Here is a 16,592-nt window from a genome sequence, read left to right as displayed (position 1 = left end):
GCCCTCATGGGAAAGAAATCCTGGGCAGCAGAAAGGCTGAATGCGGCCCGGGCGCCCCCTTGCCCGGGGAGAGAAGGGAAGATCCAGGAGCAGGTTGATGGGGGGGGGGGAGAGAGGGGACCCCCCCACCTCCTTCTTCAGAAATAGCTCCTCCTGTCCTTCTCCTCGGCGTCGCTGACAAAGACGAGGTTGTGGCAGCCGCCCGGCGGCTGTGGGGGGGAGGGTGGGGAGCTCGAGGACCCCAGGAACGTCTTCAGCCGAGGGGCATTCGCCGGGCGCTGCCCCACGTCCTGCAAGGCACAAGAGGAATGGGGCTCAGGGGGCGCCCGCATCATCGGGCAGCGCCCCACATCTCCTGCGAAGGTCCAGGATTCCATCTGCGCAGCCAGAGGGACTAAACTAAGGATTTGGGGGTGGGGGTGGGGGTGGAGGTGGGACACATTTTGGACCCTCCGGGTGAACTTGACTCCCTTTGACTCCATCCTGCAACATGGCCCACAGGCAGGGATGTTGGCGGCATCTATCTGTCTCGAGAGGCAATGGAGTGCACCTTGGGGGGTGAAGTGAAACAGCTGCAAGAGCCGCCCCAAAGTGAATTCTCTGGGGCACAAGCCTGGGCAGGGGGTCTGGGGTCCTGGGCTGCTCAGAGTGCAAGGCCCCCCTCTTGGCCTGGCTGATGGGGTCCAAAGGAAAGCAGAGGAAGACCTTTGGCACCAGCGTGGCTGCAGGAGTTGCCGGAAGGAAGGCGGCGTACACGGCCTTCGGGACTTCACTCTGGCTTTGTGGAGGGTTCACCCCGGAGCCTTTTCTTCTCCTGAAGATGTCCCACGAGGCAGCAAAGGGTTAACGTCAGAGCTTCCTCCCCCTAGATGGGCTCCCTTCAAACCCCCTTTGGGTCTGAGACCCATCAGCTCCCCTCACCTGGTTCAGCCATTCCGGGATTGTCTCCTGCCGGCAGCTTCCGGGATCCCCACAGGTAACAACAGAGTGCAGGTGGGAGGTGGACAAACTCCCCCATCAGAGGCACCCCAGCCTCCTCTCCTAACCCCCCACTCACCCCAGGGGTGGTGGTGGTGGAAATCGGGGTCCAGCCATCAGAGGACCAGAGGGTCCCCATCCTTAGCCTCGACCATGCCATGTGTTCAAATAATAATAATAATAATAATAATAATAATAATAATAATAATTTATTTTATTTATCCACTGTGGGAGCAGGGCCAGGGCAGGAGAGTGCTAGAGTCCTTTCTAGTCCAGTTGTGTGGGATCAATTCCAATCTGTTACCTCCGAGGATGTGGAGAGGCTGCTTGGATGAGTGAAACCAACCACCTGTCTCCTTGACCCTTGCCCATCCTGGCTCATAAAAGCGAGCCGGAAAGGGCTGGGCGATGGGCTCTGCGGGGTGGTGAATGCTTCCCTCTGTGAGGGAAGTTTTTTAATGACGGATGTTTTAATGTATTTTAATCTCCTGTTGGATGGGTGGGGTATAAGTAATATATTTATTATTGTTGTTGTTGTTGTTGTTGTTGTTGTTGTTGTTGTTGTTGTTGTTGTTGTTGTTATTACCCCATCCATCTGACTGGATTTCCCCAGTCACTCTGGGTGGCTCCCAACAGAACACTAAAAACAGGGCAGGCGCCACCACCGAGAAGGCCCTCTGCCTGTTTCCCTGTAACCTCACTTCTCGCAGGGGGGGAATGGGCAGAAGGACCTCGGCGCTGGACCTCAGTGTCCAGGCTGAACGATGGGGGTGGAGACCCTCCTTCAGGTCTACTGGGCCGAGGCCGTTTAGGGCTTGAAAGGTCAGCACCAACACTTTGAATTGTGCTCCCTTTAAAATCTTGGACTGGCTCCTGGCTGCCCCATCCTTGCTTGACCAGCTTCTCCAGTGCTCAACCCCCTCCCCCCTTAGCAGTGGGCATCTCCCCTCTTGGGCACAGAGGTGGGCATGCAGGGAGGGGAGTGTTCCTGAAACAGCCTCTCCACCTCCATCGTTCTGCCCGGACACTGAGGTCCAGCGCCGAGGGCCTTCTGGGGGTTCCCTCCCTGCAAGAAGTGAGGTTACAGGGAACCAGGCAGAGGGCCTTCTCGGTGGTGGCACCCGCCCTGTGGAACGCCCTCCCATCAGATGCCAAAGAAAAAAACAACTATTTGACTTTTTGAAGGCAGCCCTGTTCAGGGAAGCTTTTAATGTTTAATAGATTATTGTATTTTAATACTTCTGTTGGAAGCCGCCCAGAGTGGCTGGGGAAACCCAGCCAGATGGGCGGGCTATAAATATTATTATTATTATTATTATTATTATTATTATTATTATTATTCCTGCCTTCCCCCCTTCTTTGCCCTTCTGGTAGAAACCAAGGCAGGGGTGACCGCAAGCTGCCCCTTGGCTGAGTTACACAGACAGACACCCCCCGGCCCCCCAGCCAATGCTCACCGGGCCCCAGAGGGACAGGCGGTCCCCTCTCCTCATCTCGGCCTCCTCCAGGGTCCACGGAGGCCTCACACGGGGCAGGCTCAAGGTGGAGGAGGCGTGCAGGGGAAGCTGGGGGGCGCCGGGGGTCTCCTTGGGGGGCTGGGCTCTTCTGTGGGGAGGGGAGAAAGAGAGAGAGATGGAGGGCAGCCCAGGGGAGGGAGGCCCCACGAGAAGGAAGGAAGGAGAGGTCAAAGAAAGAGGAAGAGAGAATGGGCGTACCCAGTGCAGGGCAGGGGGGGCAGCTGCCCCCCTAGAAGCAGGGTGGCGCTGTCGGCGGGGCTGGTGGTCAGAGGCGGAGGTGGAGCACAGCCCGGCGGAGCGCAAGTTCGGCGTTCCCGCCCACCGCGCCACACCCTCCCTCCAGCTCCCCGTCGCGCCCTCCAGCAAGGCCAAGCGCGGCGGGAAACCAGAGAGTGCGACGGGAAGCTGGAGGGCGCAGCGTGGCGGGCGGGAACGCTGGGCTGTGCTCCGCCTCTGCCCACCAGCGCCGCTCTCGCCCATGGCTGCACGCTCCACCTGGGCTCCGTAGCCCCGCCCACGTTCCCACTTTGTGGCCCCTCCCCTCCCATGCCTTGGCCCCACCCCTTGCCCTCCTAGTTTTGATCCTGGGTACGCCCCTGGAATAGAGGAAAGGAAGAGGAGCCCTCGTCCTCCAGAGAAAGGCTCCTGTAATTGTATTATAATTTGGCATTGTTATAATGAGGCTATTATCAGACTGTAATGGAAAACTAATAAAAAATTATTATCAAGAAGGGCTCCTGGCCAGCTCAGTCTCCCCCAATTGCTCACTAGGCAAGAGGTGGGTCTTTGCTCCCCCCCCAAAAAAAGAGGCACGTTGCTGCCTTTAGCCTCCATTGATGGGCCAGCAATGTGCCCTGAGCCCCCCCTCAAAAGCCCCCCCCCCAGGCAAGGAGGAGAGTTGTGTTCTTCTGCATGAGGGGAAAGAGCATCCAATGAAGGGATCCAAGAGACAAGGAGAGTTAAGGGCATAAGACAATGGAGTGGGAATAGCTTTCTTGGAAATTATACATAATGAGTTGGGAAAAAGATAACGTTTAAGATAACTTTTGTCCAAAAACCAGGGGCTTTTTTGTTAGGCATTATAGATGCAGAACTACCAAAAGAAACAAAATAAAAAAATTCCTTCCAGCAGCACCTTAGAGACCATAGAATCATAGAATCGTAGAGTTGGAGGAGACCCCAAGGGCCATCCAGTCCAACCCCCTGCCAAGCAGGAAACACCATCAAGGCATTCTTGACATATGCCTGTCAAGCCTCTGCTTAAAGACTCCACCACACTCCTGGGTAGCAAATTCCACTGCCGAACAGCTCTTACTGTCAGGAAGTTCTTCCTAATGTTGAGGTGGAATCTTCTTTCTTGTAGTTTTAATCCATTGCTCCGTGTCCGCTTCTCTGGAGCAGCAGAAAACAACCTTTCACCCTCTTCTATATGACATCCTTTTATATATTTGAACATGGCTATCATATCACCCCTTAACCTTCTCTTCTCCAAACTAAGTTTGTCTCGAAGGTGCTGCTGGAAATATTCCTTTTATTTTGTTTCGACTATGTCAGACCAACATGGCTACCTACCTGTTACCAAAAGAAAGTAATAGACTGTTTATGTATTCCGCAACAGCAGCAAGGAAGCTTCTAGCCCAGAGATGGAAAGAAGGAGGAGGAGCGACCAGAGAAGATGGAAGATGCAGAAATGGTGAGACTGATGGGAAAGATCAGAAACCAGGAAGACCAAGTATTCGTAAAAGACTGGAATAACTTTTGAGAGATCACTGTAAACACTGAAATCATCGTCAGGAACGCAATGGCACTTGTAATGTAACATGGATTTTGGATACTATATAACAGACAGATTACAGTAAAAGATGCGGGAATAAAATTTAGAATTGAAGGAAGGAGGTCTCAAGGTTCAAAAGAACCCTTTTCTTTTTTTAATGTGCAAAAATGTTATGTTTATGGTGTATAACCTTTATGTAAAACTAATAATTTTTTTTTTTTTAAGAGCATAAGGCAAGCCTGGCTTCAGGATCAGGCCCATCAGATCCAGCATCCTCTTCTCACAAGGGCCAACCAGATGCCCATTATAGGAAACCTTCAAACAGGATTCGCACTCGGAACCAACCGTCTCCCCTCCTGCGGCTTCCACGGAGAGCAAGAGGCCTCCTGGCCTCTAGCCAGAGAGCGGGATTCTTCCTGGAGAGGCTGGGAGGGAGACACCCCCCCCCTTACCTGGAAAGAGACCCCAAAATGAGGAGCAGCAGCAGGAGACCAGCAAGGCCAGAGACGACCACCAAGGCCAGCAGGAAGGCTGTGGGGAGGCAGAGAGGGGTCAGCCCCACAGGGGAACCCAGCCAGCCCCCAAAGCTCCACCCCCAAAGAAGGGCACGTGCTCCCCACAGAGGAGCCACTGCTTGGCCATGGGGAGGACAGGATGCCGGCCAAGGTGGGTCCCTCTGGCCTGATCCATGCCCCTTTGCCCAGGTGGGATTATGGAGCTGTGGGGGAAATGGGCACCAACTTGCCCCATGAGAGCGGGGGGGGGCGGGGAGAGGGCACTTACGTTCCTGGCAGCCAGCACCACCAAACCCAAATGGACACCTGGGAGAGAAAACGGGGTGGAAGGTTAAGGCAGGTAGGAGCACAGAATGGTGGAGTTGGGAGGGATCCCGAGGGTCCTCTAGTCCAGCCCCCTGCAGTGCAGAAATCTCATCTAAAGAAGTTTATAAAATGAACTCTCTCTCTCCTAACACAGGAACTCGGGGTTCAAATGTATAAAATTAAGTCCTTCATGCAATGCAGAGTTAAACTGCGGAACTCCCTGCCACGGGAGGCAGTGATAGGCACCAACTTGGATGGCTTGAAAAGAGGATGAGGCAAATTCATGGAGGAGGAGAAGCAGAGGTTGGATGGCTGCCTGTCATGCGTGATCTAGTTGAGATTCCTGCATTGCAGGGGGTTGGACTAGATTGCCCTTGGGGGTCCCTTCCACCTGGACAATGCTGTGATTCTGTGAGAGGGCGGTGGATGGCTACAAGCTTGTGGGTTTCCCTTGGGGGCATCTGGGTGGCCCCCGTGAGAAGAGGAGGCTGGACCAGGTGGGGCCCCTTTGGCCTGATCTTATGGCCCTGGGTGGTCCCCTTCAGCTGCTGGAGCCCCCCAGTCCTGGAGGGGGCAGCTCAGGGATGGGGGAAGAGGTCAGAAATGGAAGCCGCTACAAAAGGCACGTCCTGGTAGCCACACACACACACCCCAAAGAAAAAGCCAAGAGGAGCTGAAGAAGCCAGGGAGATGGAGTTTGCCCCCCAGGGCAGGTCCAGCCAGGATCCGCCCCAGCAGAGGAGATAGAGAGCGGCCATAAAATGTTGCATAACCCCAAAGAGATCAAGAAACCACCAAGGTCGTCTCCAAGGAAGCCTTTTGCAGCCTGCAGGGACTTTTCTGTGCCGGAACCCCAGAAGAATTCTGCACATGGCCAGAGACCACTTGTTGACAAAGCCAGGGCACCCCCAGACCTCCTTTGCAATGCACCCCTCTTCCCACCAGGGGGAGAGTCCGGAAGGGGCCCAGACACTGTCCCGGGACAGGAGGGGTGGGGGGTGTTTGTGTCCTGCCAGTCAGCCTTTGCAACTCCCCCACCCCTGGGGGGGCTTCCTTCCCCCAATGGCCAAGAGGGAGAAGGGCTGCCTCTCACTCAGGCCTCCTGCAAAATGGGAGGCCTGTCTAAGTATCTTATTTTTCCTTCTTTTAATAATTTCAGTTTGGGGGGTGGGGGGGTGGGAAGAATTTTTCTGTACCGGGTACCACCTGACCTTGCTATGCCACTGCTTGCTGCTGGCTTGTAACAGCCACAGGAAGCGAGGGGGGGGTCTGGGGAGGGAGGGGGCCGCTGCGCTCAGGCCCTGCTGGGAGGCTCCCTGGAGGCAATTGGTTTGCCATTGCAAGGAAGAAGCAGGATGGCGGACTCAAGGGGCTGTCTTCGCGCCCGGTCCAGCGGCTGCTGCAGGGCTCCCTTTTAGAGGGAGGTGGAAGGAGGTGCCGCCCCGCAAGTCGCCACAGGGACCCCCCCCCCACTCCCAGGGAAACTCACCTGGTGCAGGTGCCGTTCTGCAGCCAAAATCCACTGCCGCATTCTTGAGGGTGCAGGAGGGAGAAGAGAGAGAACAAGCATGAATCACAGGAGGAAAGAGTTGGGAGGGGCCCCCAGGGGTCATCCAGTCTGACCCCCTGCAATGCACAGATCTAAGCTGAAGAATCCCAGACAAGGGACCTGACTGCCAAGGGGAATTGACCAAGGGGCCATTCCCCCCTCCCCCCCCACCTCTGACCAGAGGTCTCCTCTGCCTCCCTCAAGCCATGCATCACCCAGGGATTTGGGGTGGGGTGGGGGGCTGGGTCCCTGCGCCTCCCATCTGGCTGGGAGCCTGGAAACCCATTGGAGAGCTGGCCCAGGCTTCCTCCCTCCCCCCCCCCCGTGGAGCCACACCTGTGCAGGTGCGGTCGGCTGGGTGCGCTTGGAAGTGGCCGGGCCGGCAGCTGCATCGGACGAGGCCGTCTTGGAAGGAGCAGCGGGTGGAGAGGGAGTCGCAGATGTCAAAGTCGCAGAGACTCAGGCCTGCGGAGAGAGCGCCAGGCAGGACAGCCGGGTCTCAGGGGAGGCGGCAGGATCTAGCCCAAAGGAGCCCAGCGAGACCAGCCTCCAGGGAGAGATCCGCAAGCAGGATCCAAGCACAAGAGCAACTCTCCCCTCCAACTGTCATCCTGGCTAGGAGCCATCGATAGCCCTCTCCTCCTCCTCCATGAATTTGCCTTATCCTCTTTTGAAGACATCCCAGTTGGTGGCCACCCCTGTCTCATGAGGCAGGGAGTTCCACACTTCAACTCTGCTTGCCTTTATCTGACTCACAGGATGCCCCAGACTTTTAGCACTACGAGGGGGAAAAGCTTTTCCCTTCTTGGCTTTCTCCGTGTTACGAATTATTTCTGGGAATTTTACAAATTGTAACTCTGATCATAGCGTGTCTCTTACTAGCCTTTCCACCAAAGTCATGCCTTTCTGCAAACCTTTTCCAACTCTGCAATGTCCTTTTCTAAAGGAGGGGGGCCCGGTCGCAGGGAAGAGGCCCCCCCCTTCCCAGCAGTCTGCGGCAGCTAGACTGGTGACTGGGAGCAGCCGCTGAGACCATATAACACCAGTCCTGAAAGACCTACATTGGCTCCCAGGACGTTTCCAAGCACAATTCAAAGTGTTGGTGTTGAACTTTAAAGCCCTAAACGGCCTCAGCCCAGTAGACCTGAAAGAGCGTCTCCACCCCCATCGTCCTGCCCATAATAATAATAATAATAATAATAATAATAATTTATTATTTATACCCCGCCCATCTGGCCGGGTTCCCCCAGCCACTCTGGGCGGCTTCCAACAAGATATTAAAATACAGAAATCCATCAAACATTAAAAGCTTCCCTAAACAGGGCTGCCCAGACACTGAGGTCCAGCTCCGAGGGCCTTCTGGAGGTTCCCTCCCTGCAAGGGCCTTTTTGGTAGTGGCACCCGCCCTGTGGAATGCCCTCCCATCAGATGTCAAGGAAATAAGCAACTATCTGACTTTTAGAAAACATCTGAAGGCAGCCCTGTTTAGGGAAGTTTTTCATGTTTGAAGTTTTATTCTGTTTTTAGTGCTCTGCTGGAAGCCGCCCAGATGGGCGGGGTATAAATAATAAATTATTATTAAAGGTAAAGGGACCCCTGACCATTAGGTCCAGTCGTGGCCAACTCATCTCGCTTTACTGGCCGAGGGAGCCGGTGTATAGCTTCCAGGTCATGTGGCCAGCATGACTAAGCCGCTTCTGGCAAACCAGAGCAGCACATGGAAACGCCGTTTACCTTCCCGCTGTAGCGGTACCTATTTATCTACTTGCACTTTGACGTGCTTTCGAACTGCTAGGTGGGCAGGGAGCACAATTATTATTATGGACCACAATTGGGGGGGGCTGCAGGCTTAGCACCCAGGAAGGAGCCCCCTCCTGCCTTCGCAAGCGCCAGGCATGCCAGGCACCCCCACCGCCTCCCTTGCCCTTCCAGACACAAGCCTTTTCCCAGCACCTCTCTCCCCCCCCCGCTCCCTTCCACTCACTCTGGTAGGGGCCCGCCTGGCGCAGGAGAGCACATGCAGGGCCCTCCACGTGGCTGCTGCTCTCATGGCACTGCGCTTGGAACGCAGCCACAGCCTCCGCCACCTGCCGGCTGGTGACTGGCGCCCGTGTGGAGAAATGGTGAAACAGGGTCACTTCTGAGCTGGGCCACCTGAGGAGCAACAGGTGAGGTGGGGGTCAGGGGGGCGTCCGCCTGCCCCAGCCCTAACCCCCCCCATTCCCTTCCTTCCCCCTCCATCACCTGCCTTCACTGGGGTGAACAGCCGCCCTCCAAACCTTACAGGGCTGTCGCTGGGGTTTACAAAGCTCTGTGGGCAGCCAGAAGATAATAGAATCGTAGAGTTGGAAGAGACCACAAGGGCCATCCAGTCCAACCCCCTGCCAAGCAGGAAACACCAACAAAGCATTCTTGACATATGCCTGTCAAGCCTCTGCTTAAAGACCTCCAAAGAAGGAGACTCCGCCACACTCCTTGGCAGCAAATTCCACTGTCGAACAGCTCTTACTGTCAGGAAGTTCTTCCTAATGTTTAGGTGGAAGCTTCTTTCTTGTAGTTTGAATCCATTGTTCCGTGTCCGCTTCTCTGGAGCAGCAGAAAACATTGCAAGGTTGTGTGATGTTCGATAAGCACACAGAGTGCAAACAAGACTGAGTGTTTTTTGGGAGGGAAGAGAGGCTCATTTAATTTCATTGTACACAGGTTGTACAATGACAATAAAGGTATTATTATTATTATTTCAGAAAATTTATACACTGCTTGATTGGAGGGGGGGGGGGACTCAAAACGAAAAAATTGCAGCCACACTTTAAAACATACTAAAATTAGAATACTAAAACAAATTAAAACCACCTCAACGTTCTAGGCATCCAAGTGGGCCTGTCAAAACAAGGGTGTTTATAGCAGGCGCCGGAAAGAGTAGAGGGAAGACGACTGCTTGATGTCAAGAGGCAGGGAGTTCCCAAGGGCAGGCGCTGCCACATGAAATGCAGATGTGGCACCTGGGGCAGATCCAAGCAGTCAAGTAGGTCGAGAGAGACTCCATTTGCCACCCGGGGGGGGGGGAGGGTGTTGGTTTCACCTGCGCTCTCTCACCTCCAGCCCCAGGAGCCTTCAGGAGGGTCTCTCTGCCACAGGCATCCTGGCTACGGGTATTTTAATGCTCCGAAAAGGGGAATATAATGAGCCGTGGGGCGGGGAGTGTGTGGACCAACTTAGCAGCGCTTAGTTTATCTTCTGGTCGCTATTCCATTCATGTTGTTAATACTGTTTTATAGAGTACAAGTGTTATATTGATTTGTTAATTGTATGATAGGGCTGTGTGATGTTTAGCTTATTTTTTTAGTCGTTGCTTTGTTAGCAGTAATTTATAGATTGAAAGTGTTTCTCTTGCTGATTTGTTGATTATTCTATATTATTCAGGCTGGATTGGTGATGCCCCGCCATGTCATTGCTAATTATTGTTTGTCGCCTGCTTTGGGATTCATCCGAAAGAAAAATGGCACTGAAATATAATTAAAAAAATTAAAATGATTATTTGACAGTGCAGGTTGTGGACTATCCTTCCTTGGAGGTTTTTAGGCAGAGGTTGGATGGCCCCCTGTCAGGGATGCTTTCCTGCACTGTAGGGGGTTGGACTAGAGGACCTCCTGGGGCCCCAACTCCATCGTTCTATGATATCAGTCTTGCCTTGGCCCCCCACACAGTGGAAAGGAGGGAGAAAGATTGTTTTCTGCTGCTCCAGAGAAGCGGACACGGAGCAATGGATTCAAACTTCAAGAAAGAAGATTCCACCTAAACATTAGGAAGAACTTCCTGACAGTAAGAGCTGTTCGGCAGTGGAATTTGCTGCCAAGGAGTGTGGTGGAGTCTCCTTCTTTGGAGGTCTTTAAGCAGAGGCTTGACAGGCATATGTCAAGAATGCTTTGATGGTGTTTCCTGCTTGGCAGGGGGTTGGACTGGATGGCCCTTGTGGTCTCTTCCAACTCTAGGATTCTATGATTCTATGAAAGCAGGCATTTGGATGCACATGGGCACCTCGTTTTAGAGGTGGGGGGGCAGGAACCCAGCCCCAAGCACCCTGGCCCCCCACATGCAACCCCCAATCTCCCAGCCCCTCACTTACTTCAGGTCTCGGGCAAAAGAGCCCAGGTAGCCATCGAGGTGCCCCAGGATGTGTTGGAACTGGGGAGAAAAAGTACAATGGGTGGGTAGGGGGGTGTACATGGGGGGGGGAGAAGCAGGTCACGACGGAGCTCTGAATTCCCTGCTCTTAGCAAGGGGGCTACTGCCATGGACTGGCTCCCCCCTCGTCCTTCCTCTGCGCTAAAGAGGAAAGCCCCCCAGAATGGCTTAAAAGGGAAAACAACAACAAGGATTTCTATGAAACAAATGAATAATCCAGGACTTGGTGGGGAAGGCAGAGGGCAGAGGGCAGGGGAAGAATCCCTAAAAGCCGCTGGGGGGGCGAGACAAGGAGCTGGCGGCTGCAAATGGGGATCCATAAAGCCTTCAGCCAATTGGGGAGGGAGGGGGCGCCCCTTACCGAGCTCTGGATCTGGAGGGTGACCCACGGCAGCCGCGACTCGGCTGAGGTGATGCCCAGCAGCGACCAGTTGGGGCTTCCCAAATCCCACAGCGAGAGCCGGCCGGGGAAGGCCTTGACTTGGCAAGAGAGGGGAGGGGGCAGAAGTGGGGTCAGAACAAGGCAGGGCCGGGGGGGGGGGAGAGAGAGAGAGAGAGAGGAGAAGAAGCCAGAGCACATTGTTAAACTTTGGAACTCCCTGCCACAGGAGGCAATGCGGGTTTCCTATCACGGACACCTGCTTGGCTACTGGGAGAACGGGATGCAATTGGCCAGATCCTGCAGGCTCTCCTTATGCTGCCTTTGCTTTGCTATTCAAAAAAAAATTAATTAAAAATTTTCCAACAAAATTTACCATAAATAAAAATAAAATAAAAGCACAAATTGCATTTTACATTTCTATCCCCAGCTTCCCCCAACTTCCCTTTCCGGTTTATCACTTATTCATTTCTCCTGCGTGTAATTTTCTATACCTTGTATATTGAAATTGAAATCATACCTTATTGACATCTTCTTAACGTTTTACCCTCATATTTATATTTTCTGTTTCTATTTGTTAATTGCAACTGTCTTAATCACATCTGAAGAAGTGTGCATGCACACAAAAGCTCACACCAATGGCAAACTTAGTTGGCCTCTAAGGCGCTACTGGAAGGAATTTTTTTACAGTATTTTGTTTCGACTACGGCAGACCAACATGGCTACCTACCTGTAATTAATCAAATCCTGCAAGGGAGTTCATTTCAGCACATTGTTTCTGTATATGCAGCACATATACTAAAATTGTAATGATACAGTGAAGATTAGCACGGTCCTTATTGCTGCCTTTTCAACCAGGCTGGAGAAAGGCTGCTCACAGAATCGCAGGGTTGGGAGGGACCCGTGGATTGTGGCCAATGCCATATATGCACAGCTCTACACCCCAGGAGGGGGAGCCCATTGGAGGCAAAGGAAACAGGAGGGGGGGGGAGCTTCTGCAGCCCCACAAGAGAGAGGAAAAGCAGTTTCTCCAAACTTCACTTTCCCCCATCTGGAAAAGGAGAGGACCACCATCGCCCTCTAGAGGACAGGTGAGGCCATTGCTCTCCCCTCCATCTCAAGCCACAGGCCTGTCATTCAGGGAGGAAAAATAAAAAAAATGCCTTCAGTAGCACCTTAAAGAGTAAAGACCAACTAAGTTTTTATTTTGGTATGAGCTTTCGTGTGCATGCACACTTCATCAGATACGTGCATCATCAGATTCGTGCATGCACACGAAAGCTCATACCAAAATAAAAACTTAGTTGGTCTTTAAGGTGCTACTGAAGGAATTTTTTTATTTTGCTTCGACTCAGACCAACACGGCTACCTACCGTACCTGTAACTAGAATTCAGGGAGGAGTTGTCCTCCCTGGTGCTCCCAATTTTTCACAGAATCCTAGAATGGTCAAATGGGAAGGGACCCCCAAGGGTCATCCAGTCCAACCCCCTGCAAGGCAGGAGTCTCTGCTTAAGCATCCCTGGCCGCTGCTTAAAAACCTCCAACAAAGGAGAGTCTGTTCCAGAGGTCCCTACAGGACATTATTTCTTTGCCTTTTACTTTTAATTCCACCCGCCCTCCCAAAGGAGACCAGGGCGGCAAGCAGCAAGTGATAAAACAGTAAAATATCTTATGTTTTGTGTTGGGGGGGGGGAACTAGATGACCCTTGGGAGCCTTTCCAACTCTACAATTCTGTGAGCGTAAGCAGCAAGGCCCACATTCAGCCGTCAGCTTTAGTTGTGATTCCTGCCTTGCAGGGGGTTGGACTAGATGACTCTTGGAGGTCCCTCCCAACTCTATGATCCCAAAGACCCCCTTGGCTTTCTGTGACTTTATTTCATCCCTGGACTTGAGCAGCAGGAAGGGGCTTGCTCCTGGGGCTGCTCACAATCTCTCAACCTAGCCTACCCCCCAGAGCTGTTGTGGAGATCATGAGGCAATCACCTCTTTGGAGAAAAAGGCAGGATATAAAATCAATCAATCAATCAATCAATCAAGGAGGGCCCTTGCTCTGCTATTCCTCGGTAAGAGTGCTCAGAAAGGCCAACCCACTCGTCCCCATACACACAATTCGAACCCCGAACCCAAGCGCTGCCCGCTTACCTGGCACACAGCCCAGGGTGGGGCTGAGGTGGTAGCCCAGCCCACAGTGGCAGGAGTTGCGCCCGGCCTGCTCCTCGCAGCTGCTCCAAGGGGGGCAGTCCTCCTCTCCCCTGCAGGCGGGGGGCTCTGCAGGGAACACAGAGAGTCAGAAGACAGGAAGACCCCCCCCCATGGGAAAGGGAATTTCAAACACTGGAGAACCTTAGCTCTTCCAGGTGTTGCTGAACTACAACTCCCGCTGCCGCCGCCGCCCTTTGCCACTGGCTGTGCTTGCTGGGGCTGATGGGAGTTGTAGTTTGGGAACAGGGAAAGGGCCAAAGGTTCCCCTCACCTAGAATCATAGAGTTGGAAGAGACCACAAGGGTCATCCAGTCCAACCCCCTGCCAAGCAGGAAACACCATCAAAGCATTCTTGACATATGCCTGTCAAGCCTCTGCTTAAAGACCTCCAAAGAAGGAGACTCCACCACACTCTTCGGCAGCAAATTCCACTGCTGAACAGCTCTTACTGTCAGGAAGTTCTTCCTAATGTTTAGGTGGAATCTTCTTTCTTGTAGTTTGAATCCATTGCTCCGTGTCCGCTTCTCTGGAGCAGCAGAAAACAACCTTTCTCCCTCCTCTATATGACATCCTTTCATATATTTGAACATGGCTATCACATCACCCCTTAACCTTCTCTTCTCCAGGCTAAACATACCCAGCTCCCTAAGCCGTTCCTCATAAGGCATCGTTTCCAGGCCTTTGACCATTTTGGTTGCCCTCTTCTGGACACGTTCCAGCTTGCCAGTATCCTTCTTGAACTGTGGTGCCCAGAACTGGACACAGTACTCCAGGTGAGGTCTGACCAGAGCAGAATGCAGTGGTACTATTACTTCCCTAGATCTAGATGCTATACTCCTCTTGATGCAGCCCAGAATTGCATTGGCTTTTTTAGCTGCTGCATCACATTGCTGAGATTGTTGGCTCTCCTTCCTTGGAAGTTTTTAAGTGGAGATGGATCCCGGCCCTTGGGGGTCTCCTCCGACTTTACGATTCTAGGATTCTGTGTTTCGGACTGCATCTCCCAGCATCCCCAGTCAGCAAGGAAGCAGGGGCTGATGGGAGTTGTAGTGTGAAACAACTGCACGGCACCCAGGCTAGGGTGGGTTCCTCTAACTCAGGCATCCCCCCAAACTTCGGCCCTCCAGATGTTTTGGACTACAATTCCCATCTTCCCCGACCACTGGTCCCGTTAGCTAGGGATCATGGGAGTTGTAGGCCAAAACATCTGGAGGGCCACAGTTTGGGGATGTCCGCTCTAACTGCACCCCCAAGTCTCACTTCCCCCCCGGGGGGGGGAGCAAAGAGCCACTCAGCTTTACCCTGCTCTCCTGGGGCACCATCCGTTGACCTGGCGAGTGGCGTGGTCCATGTCGGAGGGCTGGGGCTGGGGGGATCCAATCCTGCTGACCAGTTGGCTGCACTGGGCTCTGGAAGAGATGGAAGTTCATTAGCAATGGCTCTGCGACACCCAGGCGGGCTGGGGCTCCCTGGCACCCTTGGCAAGGAGACTGATCCATGCCCCTATTAGGCTTTGGCAAGCTGGCACCACTAACTTCGTTAAAGTAATTGGCTTTAGCTGGACTTTGAATAATTGCGACCATTTTGAATTTCATGGCGCTATTGTGCATCACGGGGGTGGGGGTTGGACTAGATGACCCTTGAGTCCCCTTCCAAGGCTACAGTCGCGTGGTTATCCTCCTTCGTGGGTTATGCAAACCGCTATTTGGAAGAGTGCTTTTTATAGGGCAGTGGGCACAGGGGATGAGTTGGTGGAGCTGAGGGGGCGGCAGCCCGAAAAAGCTTGGGAACAGCTGACGTAGATCCGGATTGCATAATCCGCACTCGGCTCCTCAGAGGTAATGCTCAAAAGCTGGAACCCATCCAGAGAGAGAGAGAGAGAGAGAGAGAGAGAGAGAGAGAGAAAGAAAGAAAGAGGGGGGGAGAGAGAGACCATCTTCCTGGAGGGACTTTCAGCCTGTCGAGGATTTCAAATCCCAAACCAGGATCCTACAGGAATTAATGCATTTTCAAGTGCACTGTTTGTCTTTCCATCCCAAAGGCACAAGCGAGCTCTTCCCTTGGACCAGAATGGCAGGATAGCCCCCCCCCCAGGGGTTGCACGCTGCCCCCTGAACGAGCCCCCGAAGACCCCCGGCGGGAGAGGCTGCAGGATGAGGCCCGTCCCGGAGCGCAGCCCGTCCCCTCGCGGCTCCCTTCCTCAGTCCGGGGCCACTTACCTGCTCTCGGTCCCCAGACGGCCCCCAGCCCCACCTGCCAGGCGGCCACCACCCAGCAGACGCCCCCCCACATCCTCCTGGCCCGGGATCCGTGGGCGAAGAAGGGCCACTTGGGGGGCGGGAGGAGGAGGTCGCTGACCCCCACACCTGGCACTCATTAACGCGGCCAGGGCGCCTCCTCCAATCCCCGGAGGGGGAGGAGATTTAACGGGGGGGGGTTGGGTCTCGTGGGCGGCTGGCCCCGGGGGAGGGTCGCCAAAGGGAGGGAGAGAGGGAGGGGACCCCACCAGGTCATCTAGTCTAACCCCCGGCCAGGCAGGAATAGGCAGCTGCCCCCAGGGCCGGATTGAGGCTGGATGAGGCCCTAAACTCCTGAAAGTAATGGGGGGGGGAGCTTTATATGTCCAGCTGTCCTTTGTCAACAACAAATTGTCGCTGTTTTTTGTGTTGAATATATGGTATGTGGTAATTTAGGGACCTCATAGGTATCTAAAGCCATTTGCACATAACAAATAGGAGCCTACACAACACAAAACACGGTTGCTGTATGTAGGTTTTATTTTATTTGTTTTTTATCTTATATTTTGGAAATGTACATCCAGGTTTTTTCCCCCTTTCAATTTTTGGGGGCCCTGAGCTAGAGCTTGTTGAGCTTAGACGTCAATCCATATGGGGATTGAACGGGCGCCCCCCCCCCCGGAGCTTCCTCGAATTGCCGAGGTGGAAGGGACCCGGGTCATCTAGTCCAGCCCGCCTGCAAGGCAGGAAGGAGCCACAGATGAAGGCGGGTTCTGGGTGCGGATTCTGACGTGCACCAGGGAGAGAGAGAAGTGCGGGGGGCGCTGGCCCCTCCCCGACTACCACTAGGCACGCTGGCTCTCTCTGGGGTCCACCCCCCCGGCAGCCCCTCTCCCCCCCCCTCCGCAGGGGAGCCGGAAGTGTCGGGCGCCCGTCCGAGGAACCCCT

At 53.8% G+C, this 16,592-nt stretch overlaps 1 protein-coding gene across 3 annotated transcripts; it reads right to left on the bottom strand.

Annotated features, from left to right (window-relative positions):
* On the bottom strand, window positions 1–15,786 carry LOC118092321 (protein HEG-like). Of its 3 annotated transcripts, none has more exons than XM_035130257.2 (12): window positions 15,627–15,786; window positions 14,709–14,816; window positions 13,348–13,473; window positions 11,186–11,304; window positions 10,766–10,824; window positions 8,624–8,793; window positions 6,976–7,104; window positions 6,580–6,622; window positions 5,053–5,090; window positions 4,722–4,800; window positions 2,436–2,583; window positions 1–290 (listed from the first exon to the last, which is right to left on the bottom strand). In XM_035130257.2, the coding sequence occupies exons 1-12, from the start codon at window positions 15,697–15,699 to the stop codon at window positions 138–140; spliced, it is 1,245 nt and encodes a 414-aa protein (XP_034986148.2). In that variant the 5' UTR covers window positions 15,700–15,786; the 3' UTR covers window positions 1–137. The 3 variants fall into 3 exon arrangements, 2 of the variants coding, with proteins under 2 accessions (XP_034986148.2, XP_060136499.1); XR_009558352.1 differs by lacking the exon at window positions 1–290 and adding an exon at window positions 4,068–4,194 and having other exon boundaries at window positions 2,472–2,583; XM_060280516.1 differs by lacking the exons at window positions 1–290; window positions 2,436–2,583 and adding an exon at window positions 3,368–4,194.
* Window positions 15,787–16,592: the final 806 nt, after the last annotated feature.

The sequence above is a fragment of the Zootoca vivipara genome, chromosome 12 (assembly GCF_963506605.1).
Source record: "Zootoca vivipara chromosome 12, rZooViv1.1, whole genome shotgun sequence".
In the NCBI taxonomy this organism is placed as follows: Eukaryota; Metazoa; Chordata; class Lepidosauria; order Squamata; family Lacertidae; genus Zootoca; species Zootoca vivipara.
Note: the sequence above shows the minus strand (reverse complement) of the source record. Positions and strands in the feature narration are given on the sequence as shown.